The following is a 16628-nucleotide window of genomic DNA, read 5'->3' as shown; positions in this document are numbered from 1 at the left end:
ACCCACTAAAAAATTCTTGTTCTGTCACTTACAGGCTCAGATTGTGCAGCAAGAATCCCACCAAAGAGGGAGAAGAGTTAAGAGCTTATTTATGCAAAGTAGTGCAGATTCAAGTTACAGATACAAAGACAAGTGGAATAGATGTATTCTCCATCATTCATAGTTTATGAGTGGTTGAAAAATGGTGAAAAGGGCCAATCATTGTGTTTCAAAGCCAGAGATTGAATATGTTGTTTTTTGTTGGAGCAACTGTCAGAAATAGAAGTACATTAAGTTGTAAGTTATGAGAAAGAGAAAAAAGCAGCAAAAAAACTTACACTTCATGTGGAAGAGGTTAGGTTGTTCCAACACAGTCAACCAGTCACTCAACACTATGCTTACATGCACAGGTGATTTGAGTTTTAGTTATATCTCAGTCAAGCAGTTTTATTGGTTGACTGTTATTATCCAAGTAAACAAGCAATGGGCAAGAACTGATGTGAGGACCAGCCTCTACACCGTGTCCCAAAAGTTCATGCACCACAGAAAAAGTCAACTCAGATTGTGAATATTCAAAAAAAATGCATTTATTCAAAAGCCAGTGTATCCCCCTTGCATCTTATTTACTGCCCTCAGCCTGTCGGGCATAGAATGCACTAAATTCTTCAGAACAGAAGGTTCAATGTTGCCCCACTCCCGCACAGCCCTTGCACTGAGCTGCTTCATGGTGGTAGGGGGTGGGCTGTGGAAGACCCGACTGTTCAGGATACCCCAGCAGTTTCCAATCAGGTTGAGGTCCGGGGAGTTGGGTGGCCATTCCTCTTTGTGCAGAAAGCCAGGAAGCAAGGAATTTGCTGTCTTTTGTATGCTCTCAGACCCAGTTTCTCTGTCAGAAAACGATGGATGGTACTCTTAGAGACTGCTTCCACAAGATTTTTCAGTCTTCGACTGAGTCTGCGGCAGGACTGGTGTCTCTTGCCCTTGGCCTTGCGGATGAGGTCCTTGGCCCTCAAACTCAGAACTGAGGGTCGACCTGCGCTGGGCATGTTTTCAAGGGAGTCACAGCTCTGGTATCTCTGTCACCACTTCTTCACCCATCGTATGCTTCTGCCAAGGACCTGAGCTACCTTCCTGCAAGTTTTCCCTGCCCTGCGCAAGGCAATGGCTTGAGCACGGACTTGAGGCTCTGAAAGTGCAGCTTTTCCAGATTTTTGTTTGGCCATCGTGGCAACACTACAAAGAAGGTTCTCTCAGTGACATGCTTCATGGTCGACCAAGATATTTATAGGCCTAACAGATGAACTAATTAAACAACCTCACAACACCTGGCTGACCAGGTGCAACCATATTGGAGAAAAACAGACAAAAATATTGCCCATTGGGTGCATGAACTTTTGGGACACGGTGTACTGCAGCAGCTAGGGATGTGTTCCCTTCTGAGTTTAAGCTTTTTTCAGTTGACCTTTTCAGTTACATTCAAAACAACCAACGAACAAGCTAGAAAGATGCTAACTGTTTCAATGTAAAACAGTCAACTCTTTGACATCATTACAGGTTGGCGTCTCTCGAGTTTGATTACACTTTACTTTCAGTTCAATTGATAATCTCTCGGTTTTGTTTTGGGTTTTTGTTTTTTTTTTGTTAGTATTTACTCACAGATTTGTTTACCTTCTGGCTTCCTAACTGTGCAGCATGGGCAGAGGGGCTCAAGCCAGTTTGCCTCAATATCCAACCAATTTAAGAATTCAACTTGTGTGACCAGTTTTAGAATTCAGTACTTATATAGGTACCAAATGAATTTTGTCTGTGGTAGGGAGTATCGATTCACGTAAAATGAAATGGTACCACTCATCCTTGTGACTGTGAGTGAGTGGAAGAATAGGTGATTTTCCATACTGGACATGAACACAGTATTGCAAGGTTATATACTGAGAAATAAATTTATTAAATTGATAACTTTGAGATTCAAACAAATTATTACCACTTAAACACACAAAAAAAATACTGAAAATTGGCACTGTTTGTGTCCCAATACTGATACTGATTGCCAGGTAACGGGCATCGTTACTGTATCGTTTCAAATGTGAAAAGTACCCATCCCTAAACACAAATGTTAAAAAGATACATAAACAAATGAATAACAATTAAAAGCAGAGGTAAACCAGCATCTCCTCTGCCCTGTGATGTGAACTGACTGCTTTGACGATGGAGCGTGTTGGCTTTGCAGACAAAAATAAAACAGCCCTATGGCAGTTGCATCAGGAATTGTTATTCAAAAAATATGTCTATTTTTTGTGAAAATAACATTATCAGTAGGTATATTTTGATGAACATATTTGCATACATTTAGACCCTGCAATGTGTGCAATAAGACCCATGCTTTAAAATAAATGATCAAATTATATCAGGCCCCTTAGCTGTAATTAGGCTGTGACTATACAGCAGCTGTGGACAGTAAAACACTCTCATGGTGCTGAGAATCTCTTCTGGTGCAGACAGAATTCATTATCAGCTTCATTCATCGAGGACTTCTGTTTCAGAAATCTGACAGCAGGTTGTTGGAAGAAACCCAAAAGTTGAAATAAGCGAAAATGATTGAAAGGAAAATGAAATCAATAGGCACAAAACACATCTGTGGGAGAGTCACTGCAAATCTCTCTGAATCGAAATGGATCTGAAAGGAAACTGCATCAAAGACTCGCTGGCTGTGGGAGGTGTGAAAGCGATGGAGTTTGGGTGAAAACAAGCTGTGAAAGTTTTCTCTATTCAGACTGTGACTCCACAGTCAGGCGCTCAGTGACAGGTAAGGTGGTATGTAGATGAGGCCCTGCTTTTTAAGACAGCAGGGACAGTGCACACGTGCCGTATCACATCTGTTAACTGGAGGAAAGTTTACAGGTGGAGAACAAACAGCAGCTGCTTGGACACCACTGAGAAAGGAGGTGACTTCATCTCTTTCACCTGATCATTTCATCTATCACAGAAAGAAGACTGACCCTTAAAAAATCTATAAGGTAAGAAAGCTCTCACTCAGACCTGGCTCTCTTCAGATCAGATCTGAAGACATGTGGAGAAATTTAATGACATTGCACTGAAGAGGTGAAAGACCAAAAAATGCGATGCCCACTTTGGCCCTCATTTATCAAACGTGCATACGCCCGAAAAAAACGGGTGTATGCTCCTTTCCACACACAGATCGGCATTTATCAATCTGGACTTTTATTCCATTACAAAAGACTTTCATTTACATGGGAGCACAAACAATCGACTCTTCCATAGTAAAAATAATCATAAAACTCCTGTCTGTCTGTGCTTAGTTGTGCACAGGTAGACGATTGTTTTCAGCCACCACATTTATCAACACCTGATCAGGCTGACGCCATGATTGGCCCTGGTTCTTTCATAGATCACACACCAACTTAGCCGAATAGGCGTAAGCTCATTTTTACACCCAGATCTGCACCAATTCCCGCGCAAGATTAACAAATAAGGGCCAATGGATCCCACAACTCATTTTGAAAGTAGTGTATGAGGGATGCTCACTTTGTGAGCAGCATGTACCATCATGTATCAAGGTTCCAACAGAGGAAATGGCTGATTACTGATAACATGAAACAACAATTTATTCTGTCACAAAATAACACTTAGCTCTCTGTTTAACTCTCAGCCGAGTGTGTCCCAAAACTCTAAGCAGAGGAACAGAGATGATGAACTGCCAATCATGGGTGATGCATTCACTGGACCTTGTAATTCTCATACCACAGTTGTCGTGGGAATGTATGGTTGGTATTTATTTCTTGAAAATAACATGTAATACATTTTTTTATTATATTTTGTTATTGTGGAAAATACGTAAGTAAGTAAAGTAAGTAAAATATTAGTTATCACTGAAATTCATTCAGGCTGGGGAGTGATTGAGTAGTGTCCAAAATGCTGTTGCTAAGTGAGTGGACTATACAGCCCAGTACATATAATTCACTGTATAGTGAGTAGGGAGTAGTCTCTGTTACGTCACCCATCTGTTTCTGCTGTGGAGTAATGAGGCCTATCGTTTATGAGGGCCATATTGGAAATGCTGACTCAAGAAGCAGGTTTAAAGCTTCCACACTGACAACTACAGGATGCCAGACCTGTCAGTCAAGTGAGCTGCTCCTCTGATAAGTTAAATATTCAAACCTTGCCATTCAGACCAAAGATGAAATATGTTTTGCTGTAAAAGTTGGCTTCATCTCTCACAATTGGAGCTTGTCCCTTGGTCTGATGTGTTTCCATGACTCAGCAGCAGTGTGGCATGTCTGACATGTCTGTGTCGTGCTCAGTCTTTACATTTTCTCAATTTCAAAGTAGCCACATACACACACAGTTCCAGCAATTGACACTAATGCCTAAGTCTTATTTTTGCTGCAGTAAACATCTCCTCCTTTGGTTATTTATTGCAGTTATCAGTTTTTAAACATGTTACAGCCGCAATCTGGCAGAAATACCATAATTACAACCAACGATGAGTAAAAAGGATGTAAAAAAAAAAAAAACAGAGCTTTTAAAGTGTGGCCAATATTCATTTTAATTCTTTGGTTATTTCATCCAGTAATGAATAAGTTCAAGTACTGGAAAAATCATGACTCATCCCTTGTGGTGAGTGGGTTATTCTCATGATGGAGCCCTTTCAGGTTAAAACAAGCCCTGCTTGTCCTGTCAGGTTTCCCATCTCCACCTGCTCTCTTTGAGCTAAACTTTACAGCATAGTGTGAGTGAAAGTTGAGGACAAATCTACAGCTTTCACCAAAATAAACTGTTTCTCAAAAAAGAACAAGTGAAAAAAAAAAAAAAATGAATCCTGACAGTAATTATGAGCTGTGGTCCAAATGTTGCCAAAAAGTCTCTTTTGAGTCAGAAACTATTGGAAACAGACAACATGAGCTTCTTCTATGTGTGATCTGTGTGTGTGAGAAACAGCCACAGGCACATTCAAAATGTTCCTCTGACTGCGTGTTATAAATTACAGGGAGAGCTCTGAGCTTGTTAAATCCTATTCCTCAGCTCTGATCTAAACGCTGCACGTTACAGTAAATCTATATTAACTGAAAACCATTTTATTCTGCATTTGATCGTCCTGTTGCAGGGATTTGAGATGTTTTTGTTCTTTTTTCACTCTGTGCTGACACAGATCAGAGCAACAGGGCGTTGGTGTGACAGCTTACACTAAGTTGCTTCTTAGCACCTCATGGATCCACCAGAGACATTTATAATACATGCAGCTCAGAGCAGAGTCCCTCTGTATCAAATATTGAACAAAGAATAGCAGACATGCAGTATTAAAAGCCCCGCCTCGCTGATCAATATTCATTAGCCTGGTGAGATTGTTGTTTCTCATTCTCTCTGTTCGCCCCGATCGAAGCCAGCACTTGCGATAGGGCTCCAACCACGCGTCGACCACGGGTGGCTCGGTATGTTACCATGGAGACGGCCTCATTTTCACTGTGCTGTTGATGCAAGAAGAGAGCCCCGAACCAAAGACGGGAGGGAAGGAAATAATGAATGATGCTGTGTGGTGAATGGAGTCCAGCGAGGAGGGAGGGAGAGGCAGGACGCAGGAGTCAGCAGACAGACGGCAGGTAGACGACCGGCTGTGCGCAGAGTTTGGAGTCTGGTAGCTTCAGGACGCCAACAGTCAGCTGCATTAATCATGACGATGTGATAGTGTTTCAGGAACACGGGAGACAAGGTTTCAGCAGGAGCGAGACACAACCAATCAATCCTCAGAGCTGAAAGCAGACTCGGATGAGACAGGCGCCGCAGCAAACAGCTGGTTGGAGCTGTGTGACGTCAGGGAACACACTCAGAAAGACAGAGTTAGGCTGCTCCAGGTTTTGCTGAACTGCCCTGACAAATCTGATATGAAGCCATCCTCTCCTGACTGAGCATCTATTTTCTTCCAAGTACCCAGAGTTGGGTTGGAGAGCTAGCTTCTCCTGGGGGATCATGAGGTGCTCCCATGCTAGGCAGGATTTAGAATTCCTCCAGTGAGCTCTGGGTCTAGCTCAGATCTCCTCCCACACATGTGCAGAAAAGCCTCCAAAGGGAGGCGTCCAAACACATCCCAATTGGATGCTCTAACTGCCTGTGGATGTGAAGGAGTAACAGCTCTTCTCTGAGCTCGGCTGCCCTTCAGAGGAAACTCATTCCAGCTGTGTGTATCTGCAGTCTCATTCTCCCGGTCACTACCCAGAGCCTGTGAGCATGAGGTGAGGGTTAGGATGCAGATTGACCTTCAGGCTCAGCTCCCTCTTCACCACAGCGCAGACATTACTGCTGACACTGCACTGACTATTTCTTCCAGTCGGAGGATCCATTTCACCCTCACTGGTGTAGAAGACTCAGAGATGCTTGGATTTGTTTGCTCCGGGCTGTACCACACTCTCCATGGGGTGCAATCCACTTCCAATAGAAATATCAATAAGATTCTAACAGGGGATTAAAACTCCTTTCCTCTGGTTGGCATATATGATCCAGAGCACCGCATATCAGATCGACTTTGAGAGAGCCTCCACCCCCTGAACAATCGGTTCCTCGATCCAAAGCTGGATGCAGGAAGGAGGAGACAGACAAAAACCTCTGACTGCCCGAGATGGTTTTCCTTCTATGCAATATTCATCATCTTTTTACAGCTATCATACACCAACAGAGTGATAGAGGCACTAAAGTCTTGTATCTTATTTATAAGATATGAAAGAAAGCCTCAGGCTGTCACTTTGGAGGGATTTTCCCTGAGGTGATTTAGGGAGGTGCAACAGGGTGACACGTGTCGTCGTAATAAGTCTTCATTCATCCTTATTTCACTGCTCTATGAAACGGGTTGTTGATGTTACCTCAGATGTGGCAGGAGATTTTGTGCAAGTTGCTACATTACAGCTTTGAAAGTGCCAGTTGGCAACAGCCTTAACTACCTGCAGCCCTTTACACACATAAGCTTAACACATTTTCTAAATATTTCTCAGGAACTTTATTTAAAATCATGTATCTCACAGCAGGAGATCATCATCTTCTGACGCACACAGATGACTTCTCTCTCTGGCTTTGGTGGCTAAGCAGTAGCTGATGCGTAAAGAGGAGGAAGACTTTGTGATGGTGACTGTTTCTATGTTGACATCCTTATGTCACATTAAATGTCTTGCTCACTCCAAATGTAACTATAATCATTCATCTGGGTGAACTACAGCAGTAGATACAAGATTGTCGTGGGACACACATGCTGTGAATTTGGCAGCAGGAAATTCACGGATTGAGCTAGGGATGCACGATATTGGATTTTTGCCGATATCTGATATGCCGATATATCGAGACCCCTTTTGGCCGATACCGATACCGATGATCACAAGTTTGTTTGTTTTTTTCACTGTAAAGAAAGCTAAGTCTATCCTGTACTGGAATTTATATGTTACTCTTATTGTGACGGTCTTATTTGTTTAAGAAACACACATAAAACAAGACAAAAAAACATTTGATTTCACCATAAATAAGAAATGTATTATTTTTTCAAACTCAAGACATTCAGTATTGAAATACAGAAAAATAATGTCTTTAGATCACATGAACTTTAAATGTACAATGCATTTTTAAACATAACCAAGTTGCATTTGATTATTTTAGAGCTACTGTAAGAACCTGGTGACAGACACAGAGCTCTGCAGTGCAAATAAATGAAGTGCTACATTTTATTTAAGGAGCTTATTTTTCAGATGGAAAATAATAATAATCCTAACTGAATAGCACCTTATCGGCTGTGCATATCGGCAAAAATTTTCATATCTGCCAATATCGATAAACGTGTTTTTGAGCTTTTATCAGCCGATACCGATATTGTGCCGATAATATCGTGCATCCCTAGATTGAGCGAGTTATAAGGCAAATAGCAATGATTCTGTTTCACATTGCACTCACTTCATTTTCTTATTCTTTTGAGTTAAAAAAATTCTGATCTCCAGCCAAATATTCACCCCATGACAGCCAATCAGCACTGAGATCCTTGAGCAATGTCTGACCGAAAAGACTAGCAGAGATTCATCTATCCTGGAAAATGTAGGACAACTTTATTCCAAATGCATGTGGTTTCTCCAAACTCTGAATAGAAAGGAGCTCGCTTGGAGAAAAATGAGCAAGGAGGTTGGATTATCTGGTAAATTGTAAGTACCTGTCAGTCAACCATATCAAGATATTGGTTCTACAAGCAAGTTATCACTGCTCCAATTAGACGAAAGCCGACGAAAGTAGGTTTTGAAGATAATCGCTTACCTGGTAGATCTTGGGCTACTTGTGACTCGAGCAGGTTGGGTGAGTAAACACAAAACAATCGAACATTCAAAAATGCACAAATTAAAGATGCTATGAGAAGGATTTGTTTTAATTGGTCTGTATCGCCACCTTCTGGCCTGGAGTCTCACACACACTGTCGAGAAGATGTAAATTCTAACCAAGTGTGTGTTCGTTTTGGAATTAAATGTAGATTGGATCGAAACAATTTTTACTTTGTTCAAGACAACTTTTTACCAGATACAACACAACATGGTTAGGTGTTTATCGGCAGTGAGGTAACGCTATGGTTTGAAATGTGACAACAAACAAACATAAGTTTGAACCTTAGTTTAGTAGCTTCTTCATTTAGCGCAGCTGGCAGCCTGGTGGTCTAAGACAAGTCTGTAATGTGTAACATTAGCGAATCCTGGTTAGCTGTGTCCTGCCAGTCATCTACCAAGCAGAGCTAACGTAATCTCACTCTTCATTTTATTGATAGACTCTCAAGTTTGAACAGACCACTGCAGAATAACTGCTGACTGTGGGTTGGAATGAACATTATCACAAACAGTTTCAGGACAGTTTGGAGCGGGTTAGCCTGGTCCTGTTTGTGTTTCCACAGCCAACTGTGCCCCCTTGTGGTAGACAGCGTGTAAGCCGGACGCGGATAGTCCGTCAGTTAAATAATAGCGTGACGCCATAGCAGTCCGACACAGTGTACCCCGCTAATAAATCCAATGAATAAGAAAAACGCAACACACTAAACAAAGAGCAACGATGGAAGTCATCCAACAATTACTCTTCTTTGTGATTGGCATGTGACTATTTGTTTCAAAGCACAATCAAGCTTTGTTTCAGAGAAGACTGTGCGCCCCGAAGAAAAATACAGCCGCTGTCGCACGGTAAGTGATGATTGTTTTGACCAATTTAAAGACTGCAGTGTTGTAGCTCCACTCCATTCAGGGACCAGATCAGTTTAGTCTGGCACCCCTATGGAAACGCCATAAACTGCATGCTGTCCCAAGACAAACTTAGCTGAACCGCTTGGTAGATACGGGCTTTTGAAACTCCTCACAGCTTCTTTAAGATTGTGAAATAATGTTTTTTGTGCTAACATTACATAGAGATGTTTCTGCAAGACACATACAGCAGTTTGTACAAAAGGTTATACAGGAATAAATTCAAGTCAGTCACTTGATAGCTAGAATTTGGGATTAGTGTTATATTATTGGGATGTATGTATTTTCCTATCTGAAGGAGTCTTTTCTGACACATATTGGGTAATTAATCCTGTCTACAATGGTTGGCTACTACTGTTCATCTCTCATTGAGCTGGTTTGTTCCCAATCTTGTGAGGCTGAATTTGCTTTTTCCAACAAGAGCAGGCGTTGCTGTGTCTTCAAGAACAAAAACTCTGCAGCGGCATTTCACTCCACCCCTTGAAATTTCATACACAAGGCAAAGCATCATGGTAATAGATAACGAAACCTGAACACAGTGTTTGTAATAGTGCTTGTTGTTCCCTGTGGTTTGCCAGCCACTGGATTTAATAATGTGTTTATCAGGACAACCTTAATGTAACCTTCATACCACTTTGAGTATCTGTTGACACCGACCCACCGCAGCTAAATACGTCTGATCTACTTACGCTCTAATGTCGGAGCAGTAATATTATTACACATTACTTACACATTAACATGCTGCTTTAACTGCCAGATGTACTTCCAGCATTCAGCCTGGATTATGTGAGCCACTCTTTGGATTTATCCAACAGCATCGTCTGCTCCACTCTGATAGTGGGCTTGTCCGTGTGCGTTCTGGGTCATAGGCTGAAAATTCTTCACCTCGAAAATAACATCCCAAATTTTCAAGGTTGATCATATGAATGCAAACAGCTGAAATGTTCTGATGTGTAAACATGGAGAGACAAGCTTCCTAGAAATGACATTAAGTCATGTGGCAGCCTGGCGTGATTTGATTTACTGAGTTTAGTGCAGGTCTCGAGGCACTGATGGCGGCAGAGTTTGTGTTCAAAACAAAAAAAGTGTGGGTACGAGGCATAAGAGGCAACCTCGGAAAAACCGGTGCAGGTGTGTGAGTGTGTTTGTGTCTCACCATGGCACTGATGGTCTCTTCCCAGTCTGGTCTCTCTCTTGGATGAATGTAAGCCAGCTCAGGCACAATGTCGTCGTCGTCCAGGTGACGTCCAGGCCTCAGACCCCTGTAGCCAAAACACACACAAACACACACACATTTATAAAATAAATGTTTCTTACACAGGCGAGCGCCAGCTCTGTTTTTATTCTAATGTGAATGCACGAAAAGTTACTGAGTCTTAAGCAAGCTGGTTATTCAACAACAAACAAACATCTCCATAAGTTATCAGGACTATTCTATGTTTACAGTTTGTCTGAGCCCAAAGTGAACTCATAGTTTAGTCCTACCAGCATGGCAAAACTTACAGAGGTATTATTCATTTTTAAAGCATCTAGAGTTTAGTGTTCAAGCCTCAAGGATGTCTCAAAGGTGAATAGACTTGAACACAGTTGCTGATGTTTTTTCTTTTAAAAGACTCATCAATAAGTCATAACAGCTTGATGTCAGGATAAGTTCAAATATGTCTCCAAGTCTGAGGCAATACTTCAACACCACAGTTATTACAACACTGCAATGAATCCTACCATGACAAGACAATGACAAAAAAGGACACATAAGTGCACTCTGTTTCTTTCATCAGAGGGAAGAAGAGCCCACCTTATAAGAATGAGGATGTCTGTTCTCTTAAACATAAAGCATCAGTGATTGTGATCCACCATAAATGGTCGGATTGCTTTGCAAATAATACAAGATAAGGTCCCCATAATTTCTGACAGATGTAAAAGTATGATCCAGATCCTGGCAATATTCTGGAAACTAGGATCTGGTATATGTAGGGATGGGTACCTTTCACATTTCAAACATTACAGTACCGATGCCCAGTACCTGGCAATCAGTATCGGTACTCAACAGTACCAATTTATGGTACTTTTTTGTGTAAATGTCGAAATAAAATCAAATTGTTTAACAATAAAATCTCATTTTTCTAATTTAACATATTTGTTCTTCAATGTATAACCTTGCAATACTGTGTTCACGTCCAGTTTGAAACATTGCCTACTCTTCCACTCCTTCACGGTCACAAGGATGCGTTTAGGTACCTGAACATGGTACCTTTCACTTTTATGTGAACCAGTACCCAATACTTTTTACAGAATTTGGTTAGTACCTATAAAAGTACCTAATTCGGTACCCATCCCTGGGAATATAAAATATGTACGGGGTCATGATAATTTTCAACACTGTCAGGTAACAAATTATTATACAAACCTGCAACTAACACCAAATTGTAGCAGACAGTCTGCTGAAAGGGAGTATAACATTAAAGTAGGACTAAAGTGTTGCGTGACAATCATAACATGCTTGGTGGAGGTCTGAGCTCTCTGAGTACTTTTCTAGTTTGTAAATGGAACATCTTTGAGGTACAGCTTGGACAGAGTGCACAACGTCAAGGTAGCAATTTGGACTTCAGGAGACTTTTTAAAGCATTCTTTAGAGGTCATTCAGGAAAAACAACAGTAAAAAAGTGAAAATAAATTGGTTACAACAATGGCTGCTGGTTCGAGCCCAGCTGTGAAGGAATAAATCTAAGTTTTCTGCCTAATACTGGAGGATCTTTCCACCTTTATGAAGTATAAACACAAGAGTTTTTCTTCTGATTCACATTTAGAATTCCACAAGAATAAAAATGAAGTACATCCAGAGGGTGGGGACTTTTCAAGACTTTTTGTGTGTGAGGGGTTCCTCATTCAGACCAACAAAGGAAGAGAGGAAAAACAGAACATAAAAAAAATGAATTAATTAGAAAGCATTGCTTTCTTATATAGTCCTGAAGATGAGATGTCTCTCTCCACGGACGTCTCATCAATGTCAAAGTCTTTCTCTGTTTCCTCAGATGATGAGGAGGCAAGAGAGCAGAGATGGAAATAAAACAGACTCTCACAGCAGGGTTCACAAATTGACTACTGACTCACACACACAAACACACACACTCCACCACACAGACAAAAGCTCTCCAGCAGGGTTACAGCCATCATCCTGAATGCAGCAGCGATGCTTCATCTACATGAGTCTAATAAACTGGAGGAAACAACAGAGGAGGTTGAAAGAAGACAAAGACCTTTGTTCCTGGTTGGATGAGGGCGTGCAGCAGCTGCACAAGGACAACATCCAGCAAACTCTGAAACAACATCTCTGCATCAAAATAATTGGACTAAAGGGCCAGGAAGCCTTTGTCAAGATGGAAAGAAAAGTTTTCTAATAAGCAGTTCTCTGTACTTGGTGCTCTCCAAAACTCCCCTAAACCAATTCACAGTGCTTGTACTCCAAAGTTCAGCCAAATTATCACCGGGATAAAAATAAGATGTTGGCCTCGATACCAGAGATTCAGACAGGAAAAGTTTTCTCTAAACAGATTTTAAGAAGTCTTCTTTGTGAACCCCACCAATAACAAATAAATCTTTTATTGAGAGGAAGTTACTGACCATAAAAATATGTAACTGACTTTCTTATCCAAAACGTCCAAAGAAAAGAGAACTTGTCCCAGTCTCAGACAGTTTGTTGAAAGAATGTTTCTTTTGAACGGTTCATGTCAGACATGACCAGAAATTTAACAAATCTGAACGCGATTTAAAACAATTCAAATTTTAAATTATTTCAAATTTCCATCCGTTAGGGTACAATTCTACAATTTCATTAGTGTCTGATTATTTTTTAAGCAGACTGAGACTTTGTCTCTGTGTTTATCACCTTGCATTGTCATTTTTGCATTTGGAGGTGATCGCTACTTTGTATGGCTCATTTGTTGTTCATGGACACCAAACTGGTCGTGTCTTCGGTGTCATTTCTACCATTTTTGCTCCTGTGTTTGTCTAGAGATCCTACATGTAACCATGGCTGCATTTTTTACATGTGAACTCAGCTGTTAGCAGCCTGTAGCATGTCAATGCTAACTGGTGCAAGGCCTGATGTTTCCCCACAGGGCGTGGAGAAGGAGGTGAGGATGATGTGCTGGTTCTCAGGTGTGAGCTAAAAAGTGACGACGTCAATCCGTCCTTCCATCCATCGATACTGGGAACGTGAGATGTATCACCAATAAGAAGGACGAGCTAGCCATGCTAACCCAGCAACAGAGGGAACAACAGAAAGCAGAGTAGCATCATGCTATTTACAGACATGGCTAATAGAGCTAACACTGGACAACGCCACATTGGAAGAGCTTCACCTGCTGTGAGCAGACAGGATCCAGGAGACAGAGACTGAACAGACTGCCGAAGAAGCTCAGTCCTGGACCCTGTGGAGGTGGAGGCTGACTGAACTGGAGAAGGGGGATGAATAAAGTATTTTCTATTCTATTCTATTCTTTACATCGCCAAACTTAGAGGAGTCACTTTTATATTGCTTTTATAGCGCTGTCACACTCAGCTCAGCTACCCACTTCTGCTGGTCACCTGTCGTCGGAACCCAGTGATTTCCAAAATGTGGGACGTACCCCTGAGGAGAAGCTTAGAGTTACGTCAGGCGGGAACAAAATAAGTGAAAAAGAGGCACCAAGTCCTGTAACACTATCTGGGCCAACCGTGTGAGAACAGCCAGGTAGATGTGGGTTATGGACTGTTTCCAGTATCACCAGTGTCACACTCTGGTAAAGGCAGTGTAAAACCCATGTTGTGGCAGTTTGTTTTTTTCTTCATGAAAGTTTGAGTTTGAGTGAGCACATATTGGAGATTTGATTCCCCAACATCAGCTGTAACACAGCAGGTTAAAAACATCAGTAGTAGGGCTGGGACAGTTTGTTTTTCTCACGATTTAATTCTTATACGACTGTTTGGGTGTCGATTTGATTTAAATTACAATTCTTCAATATTTCAGATATTTGGATTTTTTTAACACTAGACCATGCCAAAGAGTTCAATTATGATGATGATGTCTACAGACTATGTCAGGAGCCATATTATTCCCAAAAATGTACATCACATGTGAGTCAGTCTGTAGGATTTATTCAGGGGATCTGAATCAAGTTAATAGATAGATGAAGGAAAAACATTTCACCCTCTGTTGGAGAAAAGCAGTTCATTTTCTTTCCATCTGACCCAGCTTTTAAACAAAGTCTCAAATGAAAGATTTAAATCAGAAAAAAAAGATATTTGAAATAAATAAAAATCCTGATTTAAAAATTGTGAAAGTAGAAATCACAATATTTGTGTGAATTGATTATTTTCTCCCACCCTAGTAATGTGTGACAGTCAACTACATTTTTGTGAAAATATTAGCTACCAAAGACAGACCTGGCAGAAAAAGCCTGAGGATCATGATCTGGAACTGTCTGCACCAACCTTAGGGAGTCATTTCAACAATAAGTTGAAGATGATGTGTGTTTTAATGATTGGTCGAGGCAGGAAGTCAGTGACACTGCTCCTCTAAGTGATAACTCCTGCATGGGCTCGGCGGTGAAAGGTCGGGACACATTGTCCATTTTTGAGAACAGTCAGTGCCTTTAACAATCAAATTCTAAGAGGCAGGTAAACAGGCAGATAAACTAATGAAGAAGTCTAAAACTGAATGAATTAAGCCCGACTCCAACAATAAAATCTGTAATACACACAGGGTATATAAAAATAAAACATTTACCTACAAATTTGTAAGAAAAAATACTGATAGAAAATTAAAAATGAAAACACAGCCTGAGTTTAAGTGCTCCTTCCAAGTACACTGAATCCTGACCCCGAGGTGCAGAACACACACACGGATGTGTAAAAATAGATACAGCCTGAGTCCCACTGGAACTTGTTACAGCCAGTGAGGCTGAAGAGATGGCTGAAATGCTTGAGAAACGGTTCAGACACTTCACAGCTTTGGGCCCAAAAGGTCACAAACATCACCTTGATTAGAAGAGACTCGGAGGGAGGTCAAGGAGGAAGTAAGTGAGGGCAGAGTGAGGGCTGAAACAGGACGGTACTTGGAGGAAGTGTTCTATTTATATTCACAAAAACTGAGGAATCGTGTCTTAGTCATACTCTATCCTCAACAGCATGCTTCTCATCCGTTTAGACGAAAAAGAGTCCAAATATGTTGTTCCTTCAACTTTGAATTGATTGTGTTAACCACTTTTACCACAAATATGACTTCTGTTTCACCCAAAATCACCACAAAGTGGTTCCCAGAGACCTCAATCATGTTCAGTCATTGTGAATTACAGGTTAAAGGAGGTGCACCATAGGCTAAAGAGGTAATCATTTCCTCTGGTTTGTTGTTTGCTCCTGACCAGCTAGAACCAGAATTACCTGTTGCGTAAACAAATAAATATTCTAACATTTGGATCTAACATTCTAACATTACAAATGCCAGTTATGAGCTGTGTCTAATATGAAGCGTACTCACCTTGTCTCAAAAGTTTTTTCAAGTGGTTCTGTAAATGTTGAAGTTAAAATGCAAGAGAATTACATACCATGCTTTTTTGAGGGCTGCTCTGTGAGTAAACTCCTCTATAATGTATCACATCATTGGTAAAAATAATCTTTAAGTTTATGAAACACATTAAAACATGATAGTCGGTTTGGTTTTAAAACTTTATGTTGAGTTAGTTACATCAAACAGCCAATCTGAGATCATCTCCTACCATGAGGTAAAACCAGGTTGTAAATGTGCCCCGTGGGTTCTATGAGTGGGATTATTGGTTAATTGTTTAACAACATCTGGGTTACAATCTGATCCTGATTCTGTTTAATTTCTTAAAAATGCTGTGAGGCCAAAGTAAGTTATTTATTAGTACAGTGACGTAGCACTACGGTTTGAAACGTGACATCAAGCAAATGTTGTTGTAGCCGGCTATATGTAGTGCTATCGGCAGCCCAGTGCACAGACGTATCTGTAGGCTAACGTGACAACAAGTAAACACCGTCAGTTTGTAAGTAGTTTAGTAGCCATCTATATTTAGCACCGCTGGCAGCCCGGTGCTCTAATGTAAAATGTAATGTAAAATGTTAGTAAATCCTGGATAGCTATGTCCTGCCAGCACTTCCCTACCAAGCAGAGCTAACGTAACCTCACTCTTCATTTTATTGACAGACTCTCAAGTTTGAACAGACCACTGCAGAATAACTGCTGACTGTTTGATCTGAGACAACACTACCCTTCATGAATTTGTCTTATCGATCCAATTCTTTATAGACTCCCTTGGCTTTACAGGTTTTCTGTATCAACAACATTTTATTGAGTTTATAAGTAAATAAATATGAAATTAGTCAATGGCTCGTAATATC

General features: G+C 40.9%; 1 protein-coding gene across 3 annotated transcripts in view; it reads right to left on the bottom strand.

Annotated features, from left to right (window-relative positions):
• Positions 1-16628, bottom strand: part of arhgap32b (Rho GTPase activating protein 32b) — a 203368-nt gene that overhangs the window by 108051 nt on the left and 78689 nt on the right. For all 3 annotated transcript variants that reach the window (XM_074671654.1, XM_074671655.1, XM_074671656.1), the window contains exon 3: positions 10387-10492. In XM_074671654.1, the coding sequence (XP_074527755.1) occupies positions 10387-10492 (106 nt within the window). The remainder of the gene's footprint in view (positions 1-10386; positions 10493-16628) is intronic.

This window comes from Halichoeres trimaculatus, unplaced genomic scaffold (genome assembly GCF_033239565.1).
Source record: "Halichoeres trimaculatus isolate MK-OKI-2021-1 unplaced genomic scaffold, fHalTri1.1 fHalTri1_scaffold_6, whole genome shotgun sequence".
NCBI lineage: Eukaryota > Metazoa > Chordata > Actinopteri > Labriformes > Labridae > Halichoeres > Halichoeres trimaculatus.
The sequence above is the reverse complement of the archived record's forward strand: the minus strand, read 5'-3'. Positions and strand labels throughout refer to the sequence as shown.